Genomic DNA, 23,226 nt, shown 5'->3' on the forward strand with positions numbered 1-23,226 from the left:
ACCCATGTCCTTCTGTCCTATTTTTAAATCTAACCATTAAATCCACACCCGGTCTCCCTCCTCCATTCTTCATATTGATTTAACATTGGACGTCTTCCAGCTGAGGATTTCCTGGACTCCTACTCTCCTGGTGTACGGCTGTGTAAAATACCCACTTCATTTATCTGGCATTAACAAATGTGTACTTACTCTTTGAACAGTATAGATCTAACAAAGTAGGTCTGGGCTGAACTCTCGCTCTCTCTCTCTGCAACTATAACTTTTATTTAAGATCATGGAGTCTGCAAATGCTCATGACATCATTTATTGATTCAAAAGTGCTTAAAATAATCTGAAAGATGATCTAAGAGCATTAACTCAATAATAGATGCGGTGAAGTCATGTTGAAGGTTGGATTTTTAGTGCAGTACTCTTCAGTCGAACAGTATTATTAAGAACTAATTATTATTTAAGCTGTGAATCCTGTTTTGTTCATTTTGTTCAAGAGTATATTTGGTTTACGGGCAAGGCTTTAAAATACTGCTCATCTCCAATTCAAAATAAAAGCAAACCTTGCAAATATTGATTGGATTATTGTAAATATGTTTATTTATGGGTAACTGTGCACTTTAGCTGTATGGGTTTGAAATCATTATAGGTGCCATTTCTACCCATTCATCACATAAATAGCCAATTTGCAGGGAGGCCGGCAAACAAGACGCCATTATTCAAACAAATTAAAAAGATAAAGCTTTACAGAGCAGAGTAAAAGAGGGTGACTTGAGGTAAAGAGCCATTTGATTAGCTGCAGAAAATCAAGGCAAGGTCAGTGGAGGCTAATGTTTCATAGGTCACATCAGGGCACAAGAAACAAACATGAGTTTTGTTCATTTCTCACATAAACAGAGAGGGTCATAGGGCCTCCAATATAAAACAGGAACACATTAAATGCATACGTTATCATACCTTTTATTAAAGCCGCACTGCGTAACATTTTACCCAATAAAAAATATTGAAATACAAGCATTTATTTTATGTCACATATTTTCAGAATTGAAAAATACCTCAAACAAACAAGCGCCTTTACTGTAAGCGGCTCAGCTCTCCTAAAACATGACTGTAACTTTACCGGGGCGGGTACGTCTCCATCTCGTTTCCATGGAGATGTGACTAAAGTCAGCAGAATTTGAGATTTAAACAGGTTTGGTCCTCGTGCTAATCAATTCTTTGTTTACCCACTGCATTTTCTGTGTTGAGCCGGTCATTATTATTTTATACGGTGCAGTCCAGAAAGTTACGCAGTGCACCTTTAATGTATGTATAACATGTTGAGTGAGTGACCAAGGTCCTTGCTCAAGAGGTCGCTTTCGTACGGCAACAGGAAACAGGTTTTTCCTGAATCACATGTGTTGCCATTAATACATGGGAACATTATGATTGTCCCATGTATATGTAGAGTTTTGCACACTGCCAAAACATCATAAAGAATGTTTTTCATGTCTTCAAAATGTGCAAATAGAAAGATGGACAATTCACTCATGGCACTGTATGGTTTAACTCTATTTATGTCCCAGCTTATAAATAAAAAAGTAAAATGATGAACACCACAAACGCTAGAGAAAACTAGATTCATTTTTATATTGTGTAAACCTTTGTGTATAGTCTCACCTGTCATATGCACTTTAAAGGATTCAAAATCAGATTTTTATAGCTTACCTAATGACAAACAGTATATTTGAAAATGTGTGTGTTGATGTCCCCTACCACAAAACTTGAAAGGCTTGTTGTGTAAGTTATTGTGTTTTCTTCTTCCTAGCAATGTCTTCTTCAAATAATGTGTACCCTATCTCTCACAACAGCAGGTCCCTAAGTATTGCTGTGATTTTTTTTTTCTTTTGCAAAAGGGGAATGCTTTCCATCACCAGTCAGACAGGTTTCCTTGTAGGTAATGGGTATGTGAACTCAAACTGAGGTCAGGCGCATAACTTTGTTCCTTCCAAAACTATTCATCAGTCTCTGCTGCAGTGAGCTGTCAGTCTGCGCTACCTTTAGTGTTCGGAAATGACCTCTCCGTACTACAAGAACATTTAGGATGTTCATGTGTCCACGGAGGCACAGTGCGTACAAAGCGATCGCCCACCGACTGTACGGCAGTCGGGTCAAACCATGTTGAACTATTTTCGCCCATGTTTAGATTGTTTTTGTCTGGACTTTGTTCCTGTTTTGTGAAAAAAGCTGGAGCACCACTGCGTTAATGGATGGGTCTTTATCCTTGTCTCAGCCGTGCCCAGGTTCCTTAAGTCCAGACGAGGGCCTGTCTCAGCTGACGGAGCCCTGTATATTCCAGTGATCCCTCAACAATGATGGGGATTAGAGGTTGAGACGGGATCACCATCTGCTCTGTGGAGGCATGAGGATTTCCCCTGCAGTCAGGCACACGCAGTCTTACGGTCTCTTCAATTCAACTTCAGGCTTTTCCCCCCCTTTGTTTCTTTATTGGGGTAAAAGGGTGAGAGTGATACAGCTTAGGTCTCTTAAAGGGATATTTCAGGATTTTTGACATAGGGCCTCATTTCCTAGTTATCCAGAGTGTTGCTGATTTCTGGAGATATTTTTTTTTGTAATTCATGCAGTTCTTATATTTGAAGAGCTTTGTGGCGCTAGGCTAGTTCAAGGCTAGCACATTTCTATGGTATCAGCTAGCCTGCATTAAAAACAGTCTGACACACTCCACAGTGCACCTGAAGCAAATCACTTATAACACCAGACTAACCATAGAAATGTCTGTGTCGATAGAATAGTTTTTGGAATATAACTGACCTTGCATCACATGAATGATCGCATTTTGGGGGACTATTTTCTAGCAGATCACTCCGCCGCTGCGTAGCTTATACAACCATGAAGCAGATGCTGCTCAAATATAAGGTATTTTAAAAGCCAAATGGTTAAAATTATTCTATGGACACATACATTTATACGGTTAGTCTGGCGTTATAAGTGATTTGCCTCAGGTGCCCTGTGGAGCGGGTCAGACTGTTTTTAATGCAGGCTAGCTGATACCATAGAAATGCACTAGCCTTGCACAAGCCTAGCGCCGCGTAACTCTTCAAATATAAGAACCGCTTGAATTACAAAAAAAAATATCTCCAGAAATCAGCAACACTCTGGATAACTAGGAAATGAGGCCCTACGTCAAAAATCCTGAAATATCCCTTTAAAAATGCAGATTTTGTTGGACTAATTTGCTTGTTTTGATAAACTTCCTTCCAGTCTTGCATTCATTTTTCCACTGAGTTGTTGTTGGAGACCAAAGCGCAGAGCCATCTCCAGCACATTCTAAGGTTTCTCAATGGAGTCAAGGTCTGGACTCTTGCCAATCCATGAGTGTCTCATGCTCCGTCTTTCACAATTTGAACCCAATAAATCCTGGCGTTGTCCTCTTGGAATATGGGAAAAAAATCCTGTAACCACAACATCCAGTATTCAGATCTCATTCTTCTGCCACAAAATGTTTATGAACCTAGATCCAGGTGGTGACTTTATTTTTAGCTGTGTGTAAGATCTTCATTTTTGTTTAGTTTTCAAGTCTATGTGTGATATCTTCCAAGACAACAACAATATGATTCTGATTCTACCGTACAATACCAATTTGTTTCAGAGAACATTATGATTGTTCCATGTTATACTTTATTTAAACATGATTTCTCTGGCTGTGTGCTCTAAGATAAGCAATTTACGGGAGTAGGAATGTATTACCTTGCGCCTATATGCGCGGTGGTTTCACAGTGGTCTTGTTTTTATTAGTGGTATATCATATTTATTCAGCATTAGTTTCGCTCGTGTCCGCGTCTGTCACAGATTTATGAGAAAACGGGGAAGGTGCGCGAACAAAGGCCCACCATACAAACTGAAATATTAATGAGGAGGCAGAATTGATAACCACCCATGTCATGTGATACATACTGTGATATATCCCAGACATAGAGGCATCTCATCATTTTTTCTTCTTTTATCCTTTTTTGTTTTATAATTTATAATCAGGCGTAGACAAGTAAGAAAAACTTCATTTATTTATAAGATGTCAAAAAAAATAAAACTGAAAGACGCAAGGCAGGGCTGAAACTCAAAAAACGCTTCACATTTTTTTGTGAAGGAGAAATTACCATATGCTATACCTCTGCTGTTGTTTGTGCAATGGAAACTAGTTAGTAAAATGTAAAGAGTGCTATCACTACTTAGCAACTACTGTATTATCATTATTTCCAATACCAGTGCATTCTTTTGCCCTCTTTGCAACCAATTGTAAATAATGTTTATGTAAACAAAAAACACTAAAAACCTATGTTTTACCAATGAAGCTGAAGTAATAATTGTATTGTAGAAGGAACAATAAAACTCCAATTACTATTGTATTCTTTCAGGTTGAAGCATTTTGTTTAATCAATTTGTTAAATAAGATGTGTCCGTCCCCTAAAAAATCTATCTCAGGTTTAGTATTGCAAAGACTTGGATCCAATTCTTTTTCTTGTCCTTTCCTTCTTTACTTTCTGTTGAATGTTCTTTAAAGGGACAATACAGAGTTCTACATGTTCCAGCAATGTCCTAATGTGTAGAATGAGCCCAGACCTGTTCTGCCTCTAAAAACCTGCACTGTCACTCAAAAAGTTGTTACTTCGGGTCCGAAGTGCCGTCATGCACGAGCTTAATATAGAAGGTGCAGTTACACGAAATACCTGAGGTGGCAGTAGTGAGTATACAATGGCCAGCTTGCATCTAGCCCCTTTAAAGTAACAGGCCACCGTTTTTCCATACTGAGATATGTTCTTACAAGAGCTTAGACGAGTTGATGCGTACCTGTCTGGTCTTTGTGCGTGGATCAGTCACACAAAACGACCAAAGATGTTGTTAGCATTTGGCCTCTCCCAGTATATTCCTATGACTCCAAAAAGGGATGAAGTTAGAAGCGACCACGCTATTCCACAGACAGACAGGTACGTATCAACTCATCTAAGCTCAGGTAAGAACATATCTCAGTATGTGAAAACGGTGGCCTGTTCCTTTAATAGATGCAGTCGATCAGAAATGATCACAGTCCCTGCATATTTAAACTGTGTGAGATGAGGCTCTTTTCAAAGTCTCCAGTCGGCGGTTGAGTTGTCATTGGGGACATATCAAAGCAGCTGAGTGCACTCGATGACCTCTCTTCTTGCATTGCTCCGCTATCCACCTTTCATTAGGCTCCGCTCACTGAATTAATTGGTTCATTAGTGAGGGATATTTGGATTTGGAGCACACTGTCTGGTTCCGTGCTATAAACGCAAACATCCACCCACCATCAGAAAGCTTCACTTTTAAAATGCATGATTGCGAATGAATGGACCTATTGTTCAATACAGGGAGAGTGCAGTGTAACCTCTGGCATCCAAGGTGAGCTCCCTGTGTCGTGATAGTCAGCATCTGTTTCATGTTATAAACTTTGCGTCACTATTTTGTATTTTGACTGGATTTACCTTGTGTATATACAAATGACAATAGAAGTAAGCGACGAAGAAATGTGTACATACAAGTTTCCTCGCTCTATAGGTTCGCCATAACCTTTCTTTTGTGTGCAGTTTTTGGGTCATGCTGCTTACGTAAACAAAGAAGCCACATGGCCAAATACTGGCAGCAGGATGTTGGTTTACCAAAACATGAACTTCTACTTCGAAGCGGAAGGTCAGTCAGGTCTGAAACACAAAATGCAATGTCAGAATCAGAATCAGAACACTTTTACTGGCCATTGTTATAGTGAACAGGTTCACAACTAGGATTTTTGTCCCCAGTTCAATTGTGCAGCATGAAACATATAACACATAACTTAGATAAACTATAAAAACTTAAAACTATCAGGGCGGGCATAAGAAGATTACATGTAAAATATGATAAAGACAAATGTTGCTGTTAAAATACTCATGCTCATATTATCTTTCCATATTATCTCATAAGATAATTATCATGTACAATAATTACACTATAAGATCACATAAGAGCCTTTTTTATTGTTATTATTATTTATTGGTTTATTCATTCAACATCGAACAATGTTAAAATCTAAGGCTGTAAACAGTGAAATCTAGACTCTTCATTCTTCACTTCACAATATTTTATAATTATTTATGCTTTATTGATTGTACAATAATTCTGTGTGTCATTTTGCGTTTTCGTCTTTTTTTTTTTTTTAATCTTTTTTTAATTCATTTTTTTATTTGCCACGATGACGCTCATACTGAACGACTAAAATACATGAAAGTAGAACTATTATGTAAACCCGTTACATATGTCATGCTGCTGGCACACATGCGCCGCAGACTGGCTGCTATAGTAGCACCGTCAATGATTAGTAGTAGTAGTAGTAGACGACTAGTATCCCGTTGGTACTAGGGTAGTAGGGCAGTAGTTACACTCCTCCTGCGGGACCCAGAATCCCACGCGCCGAGTCAAGATGGAAGAGCCCAGCTGCTGCAGGAGAACAATGTTTTGGCTCTGAACGCTCAAACGCACCGCTTGAGTTGGGACTACGGGAACCAGATCGCGGGTCGTTGTCATGCGCCGGTAAGTGCGTGGTTAGATGTGTGATTTCGGTGGAGATTTTGCCCGGAATGGCGCATAGATCTCCGTATGGGACGCACGACAAAGCCCGCACCGCTCCAACGCTGCTTACGGGACTCGCTAAATTCCAGGCATTTCGTCCTGAGTAGGCGTGGTTTAGAAACACGTACGCTCAAATCTATGACACATTTTGGTTTATTTTATGAAAGTAATTTTTGTTCGGTTTAGAAATCGACTTTTGGTGTGTTTAGGAACAGGACAATGTGAAAAGTAGGATTACAAATTATTATTATTTTTTTTCAGACTGAAGTAGCGATAACTGTTTAGTCTCATTATCACTTGTATATTGCGCTGGTAGCACGTTAACAATCTTCCTCAACCATTTATATGACACTAAAGAACCCTAACTTTAATCGCGTCGTGCTTTTTCCGACAACATTTCTCTCAATGAAAGTCAGTCCGCGAGCTCGTACGTGACGTCCCGCCCCCCGAGTGAAACGCCAAGACGTTAGCACCGCTAGCTAGCCTGCCGTTGCTAACCCTCGGCTAACACTCGGAGCATCATTGTTCGCTGGAGTTGTATGGGCCGTTTGTTATGGGTCATGCCTAGTGTTGTCGCTCCATCACATACAGTCGCTTCAGTGCCGGGAAACCGAGCCAGAAACTTAAGGTAAACCCGCACACTTATCACTTCACATCACTTGACGTTGCCCTGCGTTTCTTTTGCGAAGATTTAAGCTCAAATGCTGCTCTTTTTCTCTTCCCTGCTCGCAGATTTTGTTCAGGTCGTGTATCGTAACGCTGGTGTGCATATGTATCGCCGCTAAGCCACATTTCTTTTATTCATTCTCCAAAAGTACAAAGAAGAAACTCTCTCGTGTTGTTTTGCTCACTTTCACGACCGGACTCGGTTCGTTTGTTGTTTTTGATCCCACGCTTTTTCTGGCTTGATGAGCCTTGATCGGCGGCTGCTATTGCATGGCCATATTAATTATTGGCTGATCCCGCATCACAAAGAAGACGACGGGCCCCGTATGAGTGGTTAGCCCAAATGCTAGAGAATACTGGCTATTCCAAATAAAATGTTTGTTGATATAAGACCACGCAGACCGGGCGGTACTTTGTGTATTTTGAAGCTAGAAAGAGAAAATCTAGCCCGGGTCTGGCCCGTGTTCACGTTTGGGAAAAGTTGGCTTTGTGTGCGCGGCGTATGGTAATTCAGCTCAGCTAGCGTACCATCAAAGCTCAAGGCATCTGGCAGCAGTCTGTTAGCATTGATTAGCCACTTGGATCGTTACTACACCAGTAATGAAATAATCCATCCAACCCCTACTTTTGCCAGGCGTTATGAAAGTTAAAGGAAACGCCGGATTGTTTTTTAAAATCTCGTGCGTAATCCAACATTGGCGTTCGTGGATGTAATTACGCACAGCTAGTAGACGATGCGTGTTATGTCTTTACTCTGGATAAAGCTCAGTTTAGCTTCAGTCTGACCCATGGAGCAGACACAATTACACCAACGGTGAACAGTCTCGCTAATGCAGACCGTGGGCACTCTCATTGGCAGATAAACCCATGCAAATAGGATGACTGGGGTAGACATAGAGCCATCAAACAGATTAACCCACGACGGGGCAATCCTCCTCTCTCTCCTCGTCCCATGTTGTGTCTGGGACTCTGGCAACATTGACCCTTTTTGCCCTGTAAAACACAGCCTTTACGCAGCAGTAATCGGAGCCCTCGGAGCACGTTTTGTTTTTGCTTGTTTTTACAGACGTCCAAAGCAAAAAAAAAAAAAAACCCGCAGCATTTTGTTGACCCACAAAGGAGCTGGATTAATCCGACCATGAGACAATTTACCATCAGAGGGCGTGACATCAGTTTCCCATAACAAAGCTCATCTGCTCCCAAAATAGATTTACTTTCTGTTTTTGTATAGCTGTTTTATGCATTTTTCTACAATCAGCGTAAATGATTGTGCTGATAGTTGGTTAAAGGTTTAATGATAGTATAATAAATGTCTAAGTAAACGCAGTGTACCTGATTTTTTTTTTTCCATTGCCAAAATCTGTTGTAAACAAACCGGCTGTTAGATCAACTGTGAAGCACTTTGAATTGCCTTGTGTATGAATTGTGCTCTACAAATAGACTTGCCTTGCCTAGATAGTTGTTAGTATTACTGTGACATATAACTACTCCCCGAAAGTGGTCAAATATGCTTATAAACTCATCCTTGTGAATTGAAATGTTTGGAAAGTTTGAACCTCAATTTACAATTTAAACATTACTCGCTTGTTCCCACTCATTGTTCCTTAACAAAAAATAGGGTACGGGACCTTAAAAGTAAGTAGTCACATAAATTAATACCCCATAAGTATAAGTTAACCTTTGACTTTTCAGGGTAAATGACAGAAATGACTGGGAATGACCACTGTGCTTTATGTAATGCACTTATTGGTTGCGCTGTTATTGTCACAGATCTGTGATTGTTTAATTTGTGACATTGTTCTCCTTTCATTCCAGAATGACACTAACCAGTGGCCCATAGTTTTCCTGCCCATCAAATTTCACCATGAGCCTCATTCAAGACAAACTTGGCAACGAGTTCCTGCGCTCCAACGGCGGCATGGACTCCAACTTCGGCGCCGGGATGATCATGTTCAGCCACCTACCTCCGGTCACCAGCTTCACGCGGCTCGCGGCCCAAACCGTGATGCAAGACTTACCTCCACAAGAGATGATCCTAAAGAAGGAGCGCGACTCCCCGGACTGCAGCATGGGACTCCAGGTCGGGGAGACTTTTTGTCGAAACTTAATAATGATGGATTGTGAATTCATTTAGATGTAAAAAAAAAAAAGAACAGTATTGATAATCTATTTGTTGTAATAAGCAATATGCAGTACAAGAATGCAATGGGTCACACAGCAAACCTATGACCTATTAAAAGCTTTACATAGAGTAAATCTCGCTTTTCTTCCTGATTTTTACTAGTTTCGTTCACGGTGTCCACAGTTTTGACTCCTGTATCGCCTTTCACAGTAATCCTAATGTGACACTTTTACTCTATCCTTTACCAACAGGGCGGGGGCATGGGGTGTATGGGCGTGGGCGACTACGTTCACTCCATGGGCATCAAGCAGGAGAAGATTTCGGAGCACGATTACCGGCTGCCGTTGTACCCCGGAGCCCTGGGCAAGAGCGCCGAGCTGCTGGAGGTGTCTGTGGGCAACAACCAGGGCCTCATGGTGCACGACCTCAACATGGGCAGCGTGAGTACATCTGATTACTCTGCAAGTGCAGGCACATATACAGCAGAGGAATCATCATGTATCGCCATTGTTTTTGGGTGTTTCACTTTGCCTGTCACCTTATACTACATTTTTTCGGTAAGTTCAATTGTTAAGTAGTATAGGCTATTGTAAATGATTTTCAAAAGCAGTAGCAAAACCCCAATACCTGCTCCCCATACATCTTTATTGCTAGTCTTACTTTTACCCACTTTGTCCCAGATGGCAACAATGCTTTGGAGCGCCTGTGTATAATTAACATAGGCGTATTTAATGACCATAGCATAACATTTAGGAATCAAACGCAATATGCTCACTTACAAATCTCACGGCATTCACTATCTTCATAATATGTTGTGAAATAATAAACAACAAGGGACAAATTCTGGGTTTAATTGACTAAAAAATTTTATGAATCCCAAATCAGGATTTCAGTCTGGTGAACCAAACTTGCAGTTATTCATGCCAGCAGTCTTATGTAAATTTCCCCCCTCTTGAATTAAACATGAGCTATAAACCCTGGCCCGTATCAGTCTTTCCCAGCAGCGGTGCTATGTCCCGTGTCCCGCAGTGGCCTTTAGAGGGGAGGAGCCTGAGCCGGGACGTCTGCTGGGGTGGAGTCTGCGGCCCGGGACATAAATCTGCTGCATACAAAATAATAAATGAGCCCCCCCCCCCAGCTCCCTTCTTCGCGGGTTCCCCTCTGTCGCGCTGCAGGGTGATGTCATCAGCGAGAGCCTTGGCAAAGGACACAGCTGTCTTGTTTGGGTCCGCACTTCATTTCAGACGCCTTTTGTGCTCACTCAAATACTAATACATAGAGCCACACAGGTCTCACAATGGGCAGGAATCAAAGGTCAGCAGCCTGAAGATGCAAGGATATTCACGGAGCACAATGAGTTCTCGCCGTCTAGTGCCCCTTCGTTTTGAAAAACTGTCTGTTCATTAACAATTTCAACATTTCCAACACAAGAGTCTCGCACAAAAACAAGTCAAAAGCACCTTTCCACAGGCAGACGGGAGTATTGTAATTAGTCGTGTTGAAAGTAGTGTCCACAAGAAAGAAAAAAAAAGGACCGAAATATATATACTGTGATAGTGATGCAGTAATAGGATAGTATACTTAGCTTTAGGTTTTTTCTTTAGGTTTTTTATTCTAATTATTGAAAAACATACTTTGAAAAGTCTTGTCAGCTTTGCATCTGTCTGTGGTTTGAGTTTCAGTGTTTGTCATCATGTATTTCATTTTATCATTACACAAAAACATTTGATCTCCTACTGGGTTACATGAAGTGAAACATTTCTATAACAATTCGTGTTTCATTATTCTTTATCATTTATTTCCCAATACCAATGATTGGTCGTAGGACATTTTCTGTATTATTCCCTTGTCATGAAAACGAGCTCTTTCAATGCTCTGGTGAGCACTCTAATTATTAGTTCCTACATTTTGGGCTGGTTTTAGTGGCGAGCAGGTGCACCTCCCTTGACCCTGTGAGTGGCCATATGGCACTGAAGGGTTTTGCCTGTTGTCTCAGAATGAGCTGGCAAAGATCAGGATAAAACACTGAGCTGCCTTATGCCTCACCTTCTCTTCACCACAGTTCTGTGAACTTAAGAAAAGGGAATATTTGATGAACAGCTACCTCTATGTGAGGGCCATTGTTGAATGACTGTGCAGTGAATTATAGCCTGTATCCAAATACATGTTTTACGAGTTTCTTTCCCCAATTGGAAAACAGACTTGACACGAGACATAGGCTTTGTTTTAGTGATGCAGGTATGGATTTTTGTAGTGTGCGTGACATTTAGGACTGAAGACCCTTAACCTCTCATCAAGTAATTTCCATGTGATAGCCGCTCTCACGGCCCCGCCCTCTTCCTTTGTCGTCCAAACAGCTGCCGAGTCAGTTAGGAAAAGAGCCCAGTGGGAAGAAAGGTCGCAGGTCAAATGGTGATGGACAGGAGGGTAAACCGAGGAAGAAGCGCAGTGAAGCCAAGGTTGGTCATAAATCTTTACATTTCATATAATATTATTGAATGTGTATTTCTTTTAATGACAGTAATGCCCGGGTTTTATATGGCTCATCTCTGGACACTCAAAGACCCTTTGCATTGCATTATTTATTTACTCCATACTGTGTAAGCTTGAATTGTAGCCATGTAGCCTTCATATCTAAACTACAACAGTCTGCCAGAGAGAGAGCAGGGATTCTAACCACCAGCCTTCTGGTTATAAGACGGCCCGCTTTGCCATGTCGCCCCAGAGGCTCAGATGGTGATGACACTGTATCATCGCGCTGCCTCACAGTGCTTGATTCAGTCTGTGCCCATGACATGTTCACAGTTGGTGAGTTTTCACACTTATCTTTCTGGTGTTTTTCACAGCAATCAATGATGCTGGATGCAGATGGAGGCAGCCTGTCACCGGGAAGCAAACCTCACATCTGTGAGCATTGCAACGCAGCCTTCAGAAGCTCCTACCACCTCCGCAGACATGTGCTGATCCACACAGGTACAGGCTCTGCAAAGTCATACCAAATAACATATATCACTGTTTGGGGTATGGTTAAATTTTATACACAATTTTGTATGAGCAGCCAACTTTATGAACCTGATTTACTTTGAGAAAAATTGCTGATACATCAAAAAATATCTAATTGACTCCGAGGTGTATTATTGACTCGTTTCAAATCTTCACTTTCAAGCAAGTTGTCTCCTCATCATTTTAGGTGAAAGACCGTTTAGGTGTAATCAGTGCAACATGAGTTTCATTCAGAAGTACCTCCTACAGCGCCATGAGAAAATCCACAGTGGTAAGTGCTTACACAAAATCTCTTTATATGCAAATATTGAAGCTCATGACGCTAACAGCCCTCGTATGTTTGTAGGAGAAAAGCCATTCAGTTGTGACCAGTGCAACATGCGCTTCATTCAGAAGTATCACATGGAGCGGCACAAGAGGACACACAGCGGAGAGAAGCCCTACAGATGTGAGACATGCCAACAGGTCAGTTCTCTGCTCTATAAACTGCACTTATCCAAATGTCTTGGTCTCGTCTTATATGGCGTCTCTTGTTCAGTATTTTTCTAGGACTGACCGGCTGTTGAAGCACAAGCGTACCTGTGGAGATGCCATAAAGAAAGGGCTGGATCCCGGGATGATGGACATGGACTGTGTGGACATGGGACATGGCAGCTATGGAGTCACTCAGGGAAACGGCGGCAGCACAGGGCGCAAAAGAGGACGCTCCAAAAACAACGCAGAGGGAGGGGAGCGCAGGAAGAAGAAGGGAGATGGTGGAGAGAGGGTCCCTCAACTTCCCGGGGCAGTGTCAGGGGGCTACAGCATCCACGAGTATGCAGTGGAGAATCAAACCGTGTCTTCCACCACAGCGCCTGGGCCCAGCATGCAGCATCATGGCCGCGCCCCCAAAATGGCCTTCAAGAAGGCCAATCGCAATAAAACAGCTCAGGACAAGCACGGGCAAATGGAGCAGGGGGGCGTCATGGACGGGCTCATGCAGGAGAACGGCCACAAAGCTGGGCCAACAAGCAACTACGACGATGCCATGCAGTTCATCAAGAAGAAGCGCTATCTTCATGCAGCTAATAATGCAAACTCCACAGCGCCCGTGGTGTCTGCAGCCACCAGCAGTGACTATGATGTGGGTCACATGTCCTCTCAGGCCATTATCTCCGGGGTCATGGACGCGGACGCTCACCTCAGTCTGGACAAAGCCGGCATCCCCGACGAGGTTCTGCAAAGCCTGCTGGAGCACTACAGCCAGAAGGGGGACGGCTCTCACGAGGTATTCGACTTGAGCGACCAGCACGTGGAGCTGTCTGCCTCTGAAGCTGCAGGCCTGGTGCACAGTGAGGGCTCCAGCCCATCCATGGACAAAAACATCATGATGAATGAGTACTCGCGCTTCCTGCTCCAGGCCTTAGAGCGCACCAGCCACAGTGCCACGTTCCCTGTGGGCCCTTCGCCTCCTGCCTCAGGCCCATACACAAGTTCACACCCGGGTACCCCGCTGTACTCGGACAAGAGCATCTACACCAGTTCTCCGCTAGAATGCGGCTTTGGCCAATCAGTGGCCTCGCCTTCATTGCCCTCCGTGGTGCCAAAGTCTCACTTCACTCTTCTGACGGGCTCGTCCCCTCAGCACAGCTTCCACCTGACCGGCCTGGACCAGCAACTGACGCCCTCGCAGGAGCTGACGGAGCAGCTGGACAAAGGCCACTCCTCCACGCCCCCCTCCTCTTACCTGGGCCCATCAGACCTGAGCGCCTCCAAGGAGCAAAAGAACGGCCCTGGCGTGTACCCCCTGGTGCCCTCTCAGGAGCTCACCGCTCTGGACTCCACCAAGCCCTCGTACCAGATCGAGAACTTTGCTCAGGCCTTTGGCTCCCAGTTCAAGTCCGAGGGTCTGGGCTATGGCACTGAGTCGGGTGGCGAGGTGGACCACCGGACGCCCGTGTCTGAATTCTCAGGGTATAGTTTGTTGTCTGATGTCAATGAGCCAGTAAGTACAGGTTCCAAAACTCCAACAAGCCAAAGTTTCAGATGAGCCTGAGGGAGAGACACTCTGTCATTAAACTTATTGAATTTTCTGTGCTTCTATTTTATTAATATTGTTATTATTTTTTTTAAGTGACTTTATTTTAATTATAATGTTGATCTGTTTTTGTGCCCACTCCTCTCCCATAACAAGCCTGCAAGGCTTCTGCAAATGCATTTGAAACTGTTGATTTAAGTTAATAATGTATTGACTTATTACTGTTGTCATGTAGTGATGTTAGCTCTGGTCAGGATCATGATGTTACACTTCTGCGTAGTTAGGCTTAGAGTAGCACCGGACACACTTTTGTGCTGAAGTGTTTGAGCAATCAACTTTACAATTGTAAAATAATAATGGAAGTAACCGTGATGCAGGGAATAGCCCAGAACTGAAATAGCAAAAATGTTTTGCCTGTTACAAGGTTAAAGTATTACTCAGGAAAAAGTGCAAAGAAGAAGCCAAGGGTGCAGGGGCACCCTTCGAGAAGTTTAAATTTGGGACTTCTTATGTTTTATTACTTGTTGAATGAGTGTGACATAAACAGACTGCTGCCAGCTCACTTGAACACTGAAAACACTTTCTACTTGGCTTTATAGAGATTATGGTACTTTCGTGTCAATGTGAAACTCATTTTCTTCAATAAGGGCCATATATATATCTATATATATTTATAAAAATATATATATAATGTAAAATAACAGATTTAATCCTTCTGGGGAACAGTTGAAATAAAGGGGGCGGGGGGCAGGTACTGGGGTATATGTTGTCCTGTTATATTTTTGGAGAACAAATGATGTTAGGGCTTTTCTTGGGCCAATAGGGGTTGCTGTTGGACAGCTATAGAATGGCCTTCCCCTTTCCTGCGCTCCTTGTCTTCCTCAGCGGTCTGATTTCTTTAAAAGAATCCAATTAGCACTTTGAGCTGTTGTAAAACATTGAGTAAAAGGATCAAGAAAGCTGTCAGAATGGACTGCCTGTTGGACACACTCAGAGGCTGTTTGGGCATATGCAGAAGGGACTGGGGCTGGAGGGGGGGACGGGTTTGTATGTTTGAATGGGACTTTGTAATGAGTTATTTCTCCTTATCTTGGGGAGGGTTAGTTGTGGGGGGGTCCTGAGGGAGGGTGAAACATTTAATTGGGTTATTGTAAATGTATAAAAAATACCCTTAGTTTTAGTTTTTGATTGTTACCCCGCTTAGCTTTTTGCTTTTTCCTCCTTGAAATTGATGACTGTTAGTGATTGATTATTCCTTGAACTGTTACAGAAACGGCCATGAGTTTAAGTCTGGCTGACCATGAACTGGATGGATCCAATCGTCTGATCAGGCCCTTTCTTGTGTGCTGGCAGTACCAGAAAATTTGTTCCCCCTTTTTGCAATTTGGGTGCCTCATCCTGTAAAGTGCAGGTACAAAATATTGTCTAGTAAGCGTTAGGTGTACTTTAATATGTTTTTTTTTTTTTTTTAACTTGTATTTATGCTGTACTTTTTGTAAAGGCAAAAATATGAGCGCTGTCTTCCATGTATAGGTACACAAAGCCAATAGTGCTGGATCTAGTGACCTCTTTGTTGTTAAAGCAATCATGAGAATGCCGGAGTGAATGCTATATGCTGAAATTATGGAGCGAATAATAAGATGCCATACAGTGAAGAGGCGATTGACTTTGCCTCACAGATACCTCATATCGCATTGAACCCGAGGTGGTTCGATGTTTGTAGCAGAAATGCTGTTGTATTTAAAGCTGTCATCTGTCTGTGTTTATTCCTTTATTCATGTGGCATTTGCGTGACCCGTTAAGACTTTCGTTTTCTTGCTTAAGGGTTATTTTTGCGAGAGTCTCATACCAGCCAGTGTTCAGTCTTCATGGGTTATTTAACACAAATTGTTTCTCTCTGCTTGTTTACAAAAATGTACAAAACACTACACATTTATTTGCCTGATTCTTTCCCCGTGTATAAATTTGTTTAGTTTCTTTCCCTCTTTGAAATCACAGCCAAATTTTGTAGTAAAAAAAAAATCTCCCATGTTTTTATGTTTTCTTGTGGATATCTGCACAAGGCTGTACTGTCCAATGAAATGCAAATGAAATGGGGAGAAAACAATAAAATGCTCTCATTTGTAAAAAAGCGTAGAGTCTTGTATTTTATGGCAGTTTTCAATGAAATTCACAAATCAAGTATTATCGACAAATAAAAGTCAGATTTGATAAAATAAGATGAGAGAGCATCCGGCAGCAGCACCCATTCAGTGCGCACCACTCTTTTTTTTCTTTGGTGAAAGATCGTTGTGTCACGGCCGCCATCTTCACTGTTTTGGTCACAGGAGGAGCACTGGTTGATGGGAAATCCGTAGACGATGACCACGGCGGTGGAGCTCTTGCGCTTGGCCACACAGGTGTAGTTGGCCGTGTCGGACAGACGCGCCTGCTTGATGATCAGGTTGTGGTCCACGGTGATGTAGAAGTTCCTGTCCTCGGCCGGGTCGATGATCTCGTTGTCCTTCAGCCACTCCACCCGCATGACCTTGGAGGATGGAGAAACTGTAGCTGCCCTCTGTCTCCTCTGATCATCTGAAACGGTGCACCGCCTCCTGGGCTTGTCCCCGTCTCAGAGCGTGGTGTCCTGCACTGGTCAGCTCCACCTCGTCCTTCCTCTTCCTCCTGTACAGCTCCCTCCACAGACTATCACCATCCCCTCGTTGGTCCCTTTTGTTGTTTCCTGTAGCTCCTCTTGTGACGCCTCCTCCGTGCTGCAGGTGTGGGGGCTCTTGGTGCCTCTTCACTGTTCAGTGTCTCAGAAGAAGATTTTTGTAGATCTCAAATGGGTTTAGCTGATAAGCTAGCAGTTTGTTTACCTTCAAAAAGCTGCTTTCGTCAGGACCATTTTGGACTCTCAAAGTAAACAAATCCACAAAACCTCCACAAAAACACGGTAAAGACGTACAAAGGTATCCAGAAAAACAACGTGGTTCACTGAAAAAGGCAAACAATTCAGCCGCACCAGGAGAGAGGGAGGTCACTTCCTGTTTTCACGTCGCCATGACGATGAAAAAAAAGAAGAAAAAAAAAAGTTAAGTTAAGTTTAAGCGAGTCTAAAAAGTGTATAAACATGGGATTAAAAGTACTTCATAGTGTTTCCTGCTTATACATGTTCCTACTGCGACCACTAGATGGAGTCATTTTTCTCCAAGTGTTTTTTGGGAAATCGTTCTTGGCCAGTATTTTCAATGTTAAGGTGAATGAATGAATATTTGACTTCCTCTTCCACACAATCTTTCTGTCTATCACAAATGTAATAGTTAAAGACTTTACAGCAGTGGTTCCTAAAGCAGAGGGGCCTCCAAAGGTTCACACATCATTCAAAGTCCCACTGCATTTTGGATTATACTGTAGCTCGCAATACAAAACATGCTCCTAACGACCTGGTCGACACAGATAATACTATTTGTTTTTGCAGAGTGGAATCAAAGACTGGATGAGGACCAACATCTCCATGGAGACGAGCTGGAGACGTCCCGCTCACAGTACAATTACAGTCAGGTCTGAGAAGAAGTGAGCCGCTCACAGCAAACACACCTATGTTCGGTTATTTATTATAATTGTTTTAATAATAATATCTGTACTTGCATTTTATCCTATTTTAGACCGGGAGCCAGACCCGCTCCTCAGGCACATTTTTGCTACCTTTTCCAAACTAGTATCTTTCAATAGAGTATATCCTGGGTCATTACCAGTGGGGACCCCCCATTGCAACTCGGCCCCGTTCGGCTGTGGGACCCCAAAAACCACTTTAGCGGGACAGGCTTCAAACGGAACTTTGTGAGTCTATCCAAAGTGGTGCTGTGGTCACATACAGAGTCACAGATTAATGAAATTTAGAACAAAGAAAGCTGACATGATGAGGAACAAAGGAATATGACAGTTTTGGGCTTTAGCTTTTTCTTTTTCCATATATTCAACTATATATCTGCAAAAATGAAAAATAAATGCCATATAGATAAGAAAAGCACTTCACAAATGAGTGCATTATTGTCTTTTTTGTTTATTTTTACCTTTTCAAATGTAAATAGAAAACTGCCCCAACTCATTAGCTTCACATTAAGCCCAAGATGAGCTCAGTACCTCAAACGGATCACCAGCTGTAACAGAACATGTGTTCCATGTTCCTTCTCAGAGCTGTGGAATTCTCATGCATTTGTCCATATAGGCCTGTGAGAACATTCCATGGTGAAGTTACAGCTTTTAGGATAACAGCTCAACTGAACCTTTTTGGATTTGCTTCAAACTTGGCACAGTTGATGTTGATATACTAAATATTCTGTGAATGAAATTTGAGCTGCATATCTTTTTTAATTTATGAGTTTTAGGGCTTTTCAAAGGGGGGTAGGGTTAAAATCAGGCCTTGATGCAACTAACAACTTTCACTAACTTTGGGGACTTTGGACATTTGTGACAAACTGTTGGGAATTTTATTACTTATTTCTACTTTTCAAAATATCTTTGACAATGAATACCGAATATGTTGCCGGTGTCATCTCTAAATAAGATACATGATGGTTTAACGCAAGGGTCACCAACGAAAGTACTTTTTTAAAGATAAGATAAGATAATCCTTTATTGATCTCACAAAGGAGAAATCCACTTGTTACAGTCGGCGTTCAAGAAGATCACTCCGAGTTAATAAAGTGCAGCTGATACAGAGATTATTGCACATGTTGCTTTACAGTCTTATTGCACAGTCTGACAGCAGTGGGGATGAAGGCTTTGCGGTAGCGCTCCGTCCTGCACTGAGGGTGTCTCAGTCTGCCACTGAGAGAGCTGCTCAGCTCTTCTACAGTCCCGTGCAGTGGGTGGGAGGTGTTGTCCATGATGGAGGTGAGCTTGGCTAACACCCTCCTGTCACTTTTAAGGTGTAAAAGACTTATTTTTCTTGAATCAAATACAAATACAGTTGTTTTTGTTCATGTGACTCAATACGAGGTTAAAACAAAACTATTTTGCTATAATGTGGGGTCAATGTCCTATAAGTACACGGAACGTCTAAGTCTTTAGGATTCGTTTTTAACTGGTAACTCTCAAACAACTTAATGCTCTTGAAATCGCCCTCGGCTGATAAAAGGTTGGTATGGTTTAACGATATAACAAAAATACATGTGATATCATTCATATTTGATAACACCTCAGGAACTGTGGACTGTTTCTAAAAATTAATCCCATTTCTACCCTCGACAGTGGCTCAGATGGTAAAGCGGAGTCGTGAATGTGAGGTTGCCGGTTAGAATCCAAGCTCCCACAGGTGCATACTGCCATTGTGTCCTTGGGCAAGAAACTTAGCCCTTGTCTATAGATGAATGTAGTGTGTAAGTGAATGGTGCTGGTCAAAACATATAGTGGCAGCCTTGCTTCCATAGTCACAGCTCCCAGGGCACCTGTGGCTACAACAGTAGCTTATCACCGCTGAGTACTGGAGACTCAAGCGTTGGTGGTATTGGTATTTGGTAATATTTCAATCATTTCAATTTAAGCTTGTCCAATCCACTTTAAATCCAATCAAAGCCCATCTAAACATCACATCTAAGTGAGTGTGAGTTGGTGGTCTAGATGTAAGCAGCCACGCTTCTGTCAGTCTGCCCCAGGAGAAACTGGCTGCATTGCAGCTGGTATGACATGAATGAAAATCCCCATTCCTTTTGAGAAGAACTTTGGGGGACTTGTGTCATGAAACACAATATATAAGATAAGATTCCCTTCCCCTTTACCCAGTCTAAAGCTGACCTGAGTCTAGGGTTGTCAGGTCTCAGGAGTCAAACCTGCCCAAGGACCTGGCAACCCTGCCTGAATCAGTCTAATTGGAGCTTGAGTTAACACAGTCTGAGTCTGTGTTTACCGATTCAGAGCCTAAACCTGTTCTTTTAAGGTTAGACTGGGTTTAGAATCCAAAATCCAGTCTAACCACACATAAACCTGGTCTAAACCGAAGATTAAACACAATAGGTGTAGATAGACTCAGACTTGGTTTAGATTGAATTTAAAAACAACACTCAATTGTCCAGAATAGAGATAAGAATACTCTGTTTTTCAGAATAATGAATAACCAGCCATTTTACAACATAGTTGTACTGAAATTCTCTGGCCCAATGAAGAAGTGAAATGGATGATTCCTGAAACGTTGGTCTGTGTAATTAATGATTTGAATCCCCAAAACACAAGGGATTCAAGGTTCTATAAATCAGGCTAGAAATTAGATTGAAAAACCCTTCAGACAAATCCTTCAAAACCTCACAAAGGCTTTATAAGTTGAAATGTGTTTCAGTTATATGGTAAATGGTATCAACCTATAGCACTTGATGGTAAACCAAAGACAAATTTAAACTGATGTCGACATTAAAGTTCAATCTACTCTAATATAACAGCATCAGGCAGGTTAGGTTTTTGTGAGTGGATGATGCGTTACACACATTTCTAATAATTTTAGGAAAAAATCCAAAGGTCAATATTCACAAATGGTCATTTTAATGTGTAAATTTGGTCCAATATTTACTTTGACAATAAAATTAAGATGTTGAGGGGGAAAACATAAACAAAGAACCTAAAATTGATGACTGTATGAAAAAAAGTTGTGTCTCTCCTCAATACGTTGATACCCACATGTGGACTAGTAACACAGCATGTGCAATAAAAATGCATAGAAGAGATGGCATACCACAAAGCAATACATGTTGCTTCAGTAGTTTAAGTAAAGTTGGATTAGGCTGATGAACAGGTCCCAAACTGTTCTTAGTTGTTGTTAAGTTAATGTTTGAACCGTCATATATCATACTTAGTAATGACACTGGCAACATATTCTTATATATTGTCGTTGTAATGTTTTGATATAATAATGTATATTGTATATTAATTTAATAAGTAATAAAATTCCCAACAGTTTGTCACAAATGTCCAAAGTCCCCAAAGTTAGTGAAAGTTGTTAGTTGCATCAAGGCCTGATTTTAACCCTACCCCCCTTTGAAAAGCCCTAAAACTCATAAATTAAAAAAGATATGCAGCTCAAATTTCATTCACAGAATATTTAGTATATCAACATCAACTGTGCCAAGTTTGAAGCAAATCCAAAAAGGTTCAGTTGAGCTGTTATCCTAAAAGCTGTAACTTCACCATGGAATGTTCTCACAGGCCTATATGGACAAATGCATGAGAATTCCACAGCTCTGAGAAGGAACATGGAACACATGTTCTGTTACAGCTGGTGATCCGTTTGAGGTACTGAGCTCATCTTGGGCTTAATGTGAAGCTAATGAGTTGGGGCAGTTTTCTATTTACATTTGAAAAGGTAAAAATAAACAAAAAAGACAATAATGCACTCATTTGTGAAGTGCTTTTCTTATCTATATGACATTTATTTTTCATTTTTGCAGATATATAGTTGAATATATGGAAAAAGAAAAAGCTAAAGCCCAAAACTGTCATATTCCTTTGTTCCTCATCATGTCAGCTTTCTTTGTTCTAAATTTCATTAATCTGTGACTCTGTATGTGACCACAGCACCACTTTGGATAGACTCACAAAGTTCCGTTTGAAGCCTGTCCCGCTAAAGTGGTTTTTGGGGTCCCACAGCCGAACGGGGCCGAGTTGCAATGGGGGGTCCCCACTGGTAATGACCCAGGATATACTCTATTGAAAGATACTAGTTTGGAAAAGGTAGCAAAAATGTGCCTGAGGAGCGGGTCTGGCTCCCGGTCTATTTATTGAATGAAATGTTACGTGATGTGGTACAGGGGGGAAATAACTAGACAAAGTGCTCAGGATGTCAATGATAGAATTAGTAATTGGGGGGAAGGTGCTCTTTGGTGTTTGGGGAACTAAGACTCAAAAGAAAAACCAAGGCACTCCTCCACATTATTATTCTGTATTTACTTTTAAAAAGCCTTTATTCTGCTGGGCTGTGTTAAAATCATTACGTGATGTGGCTTTAAAGCGTATAATATGACAGGTTTTAATGCTTTTGACAACATGACTCATTTAGATGAATAACATCTGTTGCATAATTTTAGTGAAGCATGAATTTAATGAAGAAATGTTTTAATTTTTATGCTGCAGACAGGAAATGACATAGAAGAAGGTAATATTCCGCATGGATACAGACGACATCTTGTCATATAAGGGGGAGTGGCCTTGCCAAGTGGGAAAACAGAATCTTTTGGGAAACACAGTTTTTCACTCCTTTTAGCCATTTTCTGCCGAAATATAAACGTATTTATCACATACAAATAAAGTCAAGTCTAAATCGGGTCTATATGGATGTTTATTCACAGCAGCTTGGTAAAAGCGAAAAAACGCTGCATAGCAAGCGCCAGCTAGCGTTAGCATTAGCTAACAATGCTAACATGTAGCATGTTAGCATTGTTAGCATTCTCCATTCGAATTTATGGGCTGTTGAACCACTTTGCTCGTCTCCATGTCTTTTTATCTTTATTTAGTGGAAACTACAGTGCCTCTCGAAAGTATTCATACACCTTGGACTTTTGCACATTTTGTCATGTTTACAACCCTAAACATAAAGATTTTATTTTGATTTTTTTACTGAACGTTCACACACAAGTAACAGACAACTGTGAAGTGAAAGCAAAATGATACATGATTCTGTTATTTTTCAAAAAATAGAAAAGTGAAAAGTGGGGCGTGCATAAGTATTCATACAGCATTTTCTGAGCGCATTAAATTGCCTTTAAAACATTCATAATGACTCCAGAATGTTCACACCTTGGCCTAACCATTAAATAGAGGCCACCTGTGTGTAATCTACTCT

The 23,226-nt window shown here is 41.5% G+C and overlaps 1 protein-coding gene across 1 annotated transcript; it reads left to right on the plus strand.

Moving 5' to 3' along the window:
* The first annotated feature begins 6,246 nt into the window (after positions 1–6,246).
* znf281a (zinc finger protein 281a) lies at positions 6,247–16,529 on the plus strand. Its single transcript, XM_079564102.1, has 8 exons — positions 6,247–6,570; positions 9,091–9,355; positions 9,649–9,837; positions 11,755–11,856; positions 12,244–12,370; positions 12,588–12,671; positions 12,747–12,865; positions 12,939–16,529. The coding sequence occupies exons 2-8, from the start codon at positions 9,140–9,142 to the stop codon at positions 14,427–14,429; spliced, it is 2,328 nt and encodes a 775-aa protein (XP_079420228.1). The 5' UTR covers positions 6,247–6,570; positions 9,091–9,139; the 3' UTR covers positions 14,430–16,529.
* The last annotated feature ends 6,697 nt before the right edge of the window (positions 16,530–23,226 follow it).

The sequence above is a fragment of the Gobius niger genome, assembly GCF_951799975.1.
Source record: "Gobius niger genome assembly, chromosome: 10".
NCBI lineage: Eukaryota > Metazoa > Chordata > Actinopteri > Gobiiformes > Gobiidae > Gobius > Gobius niger.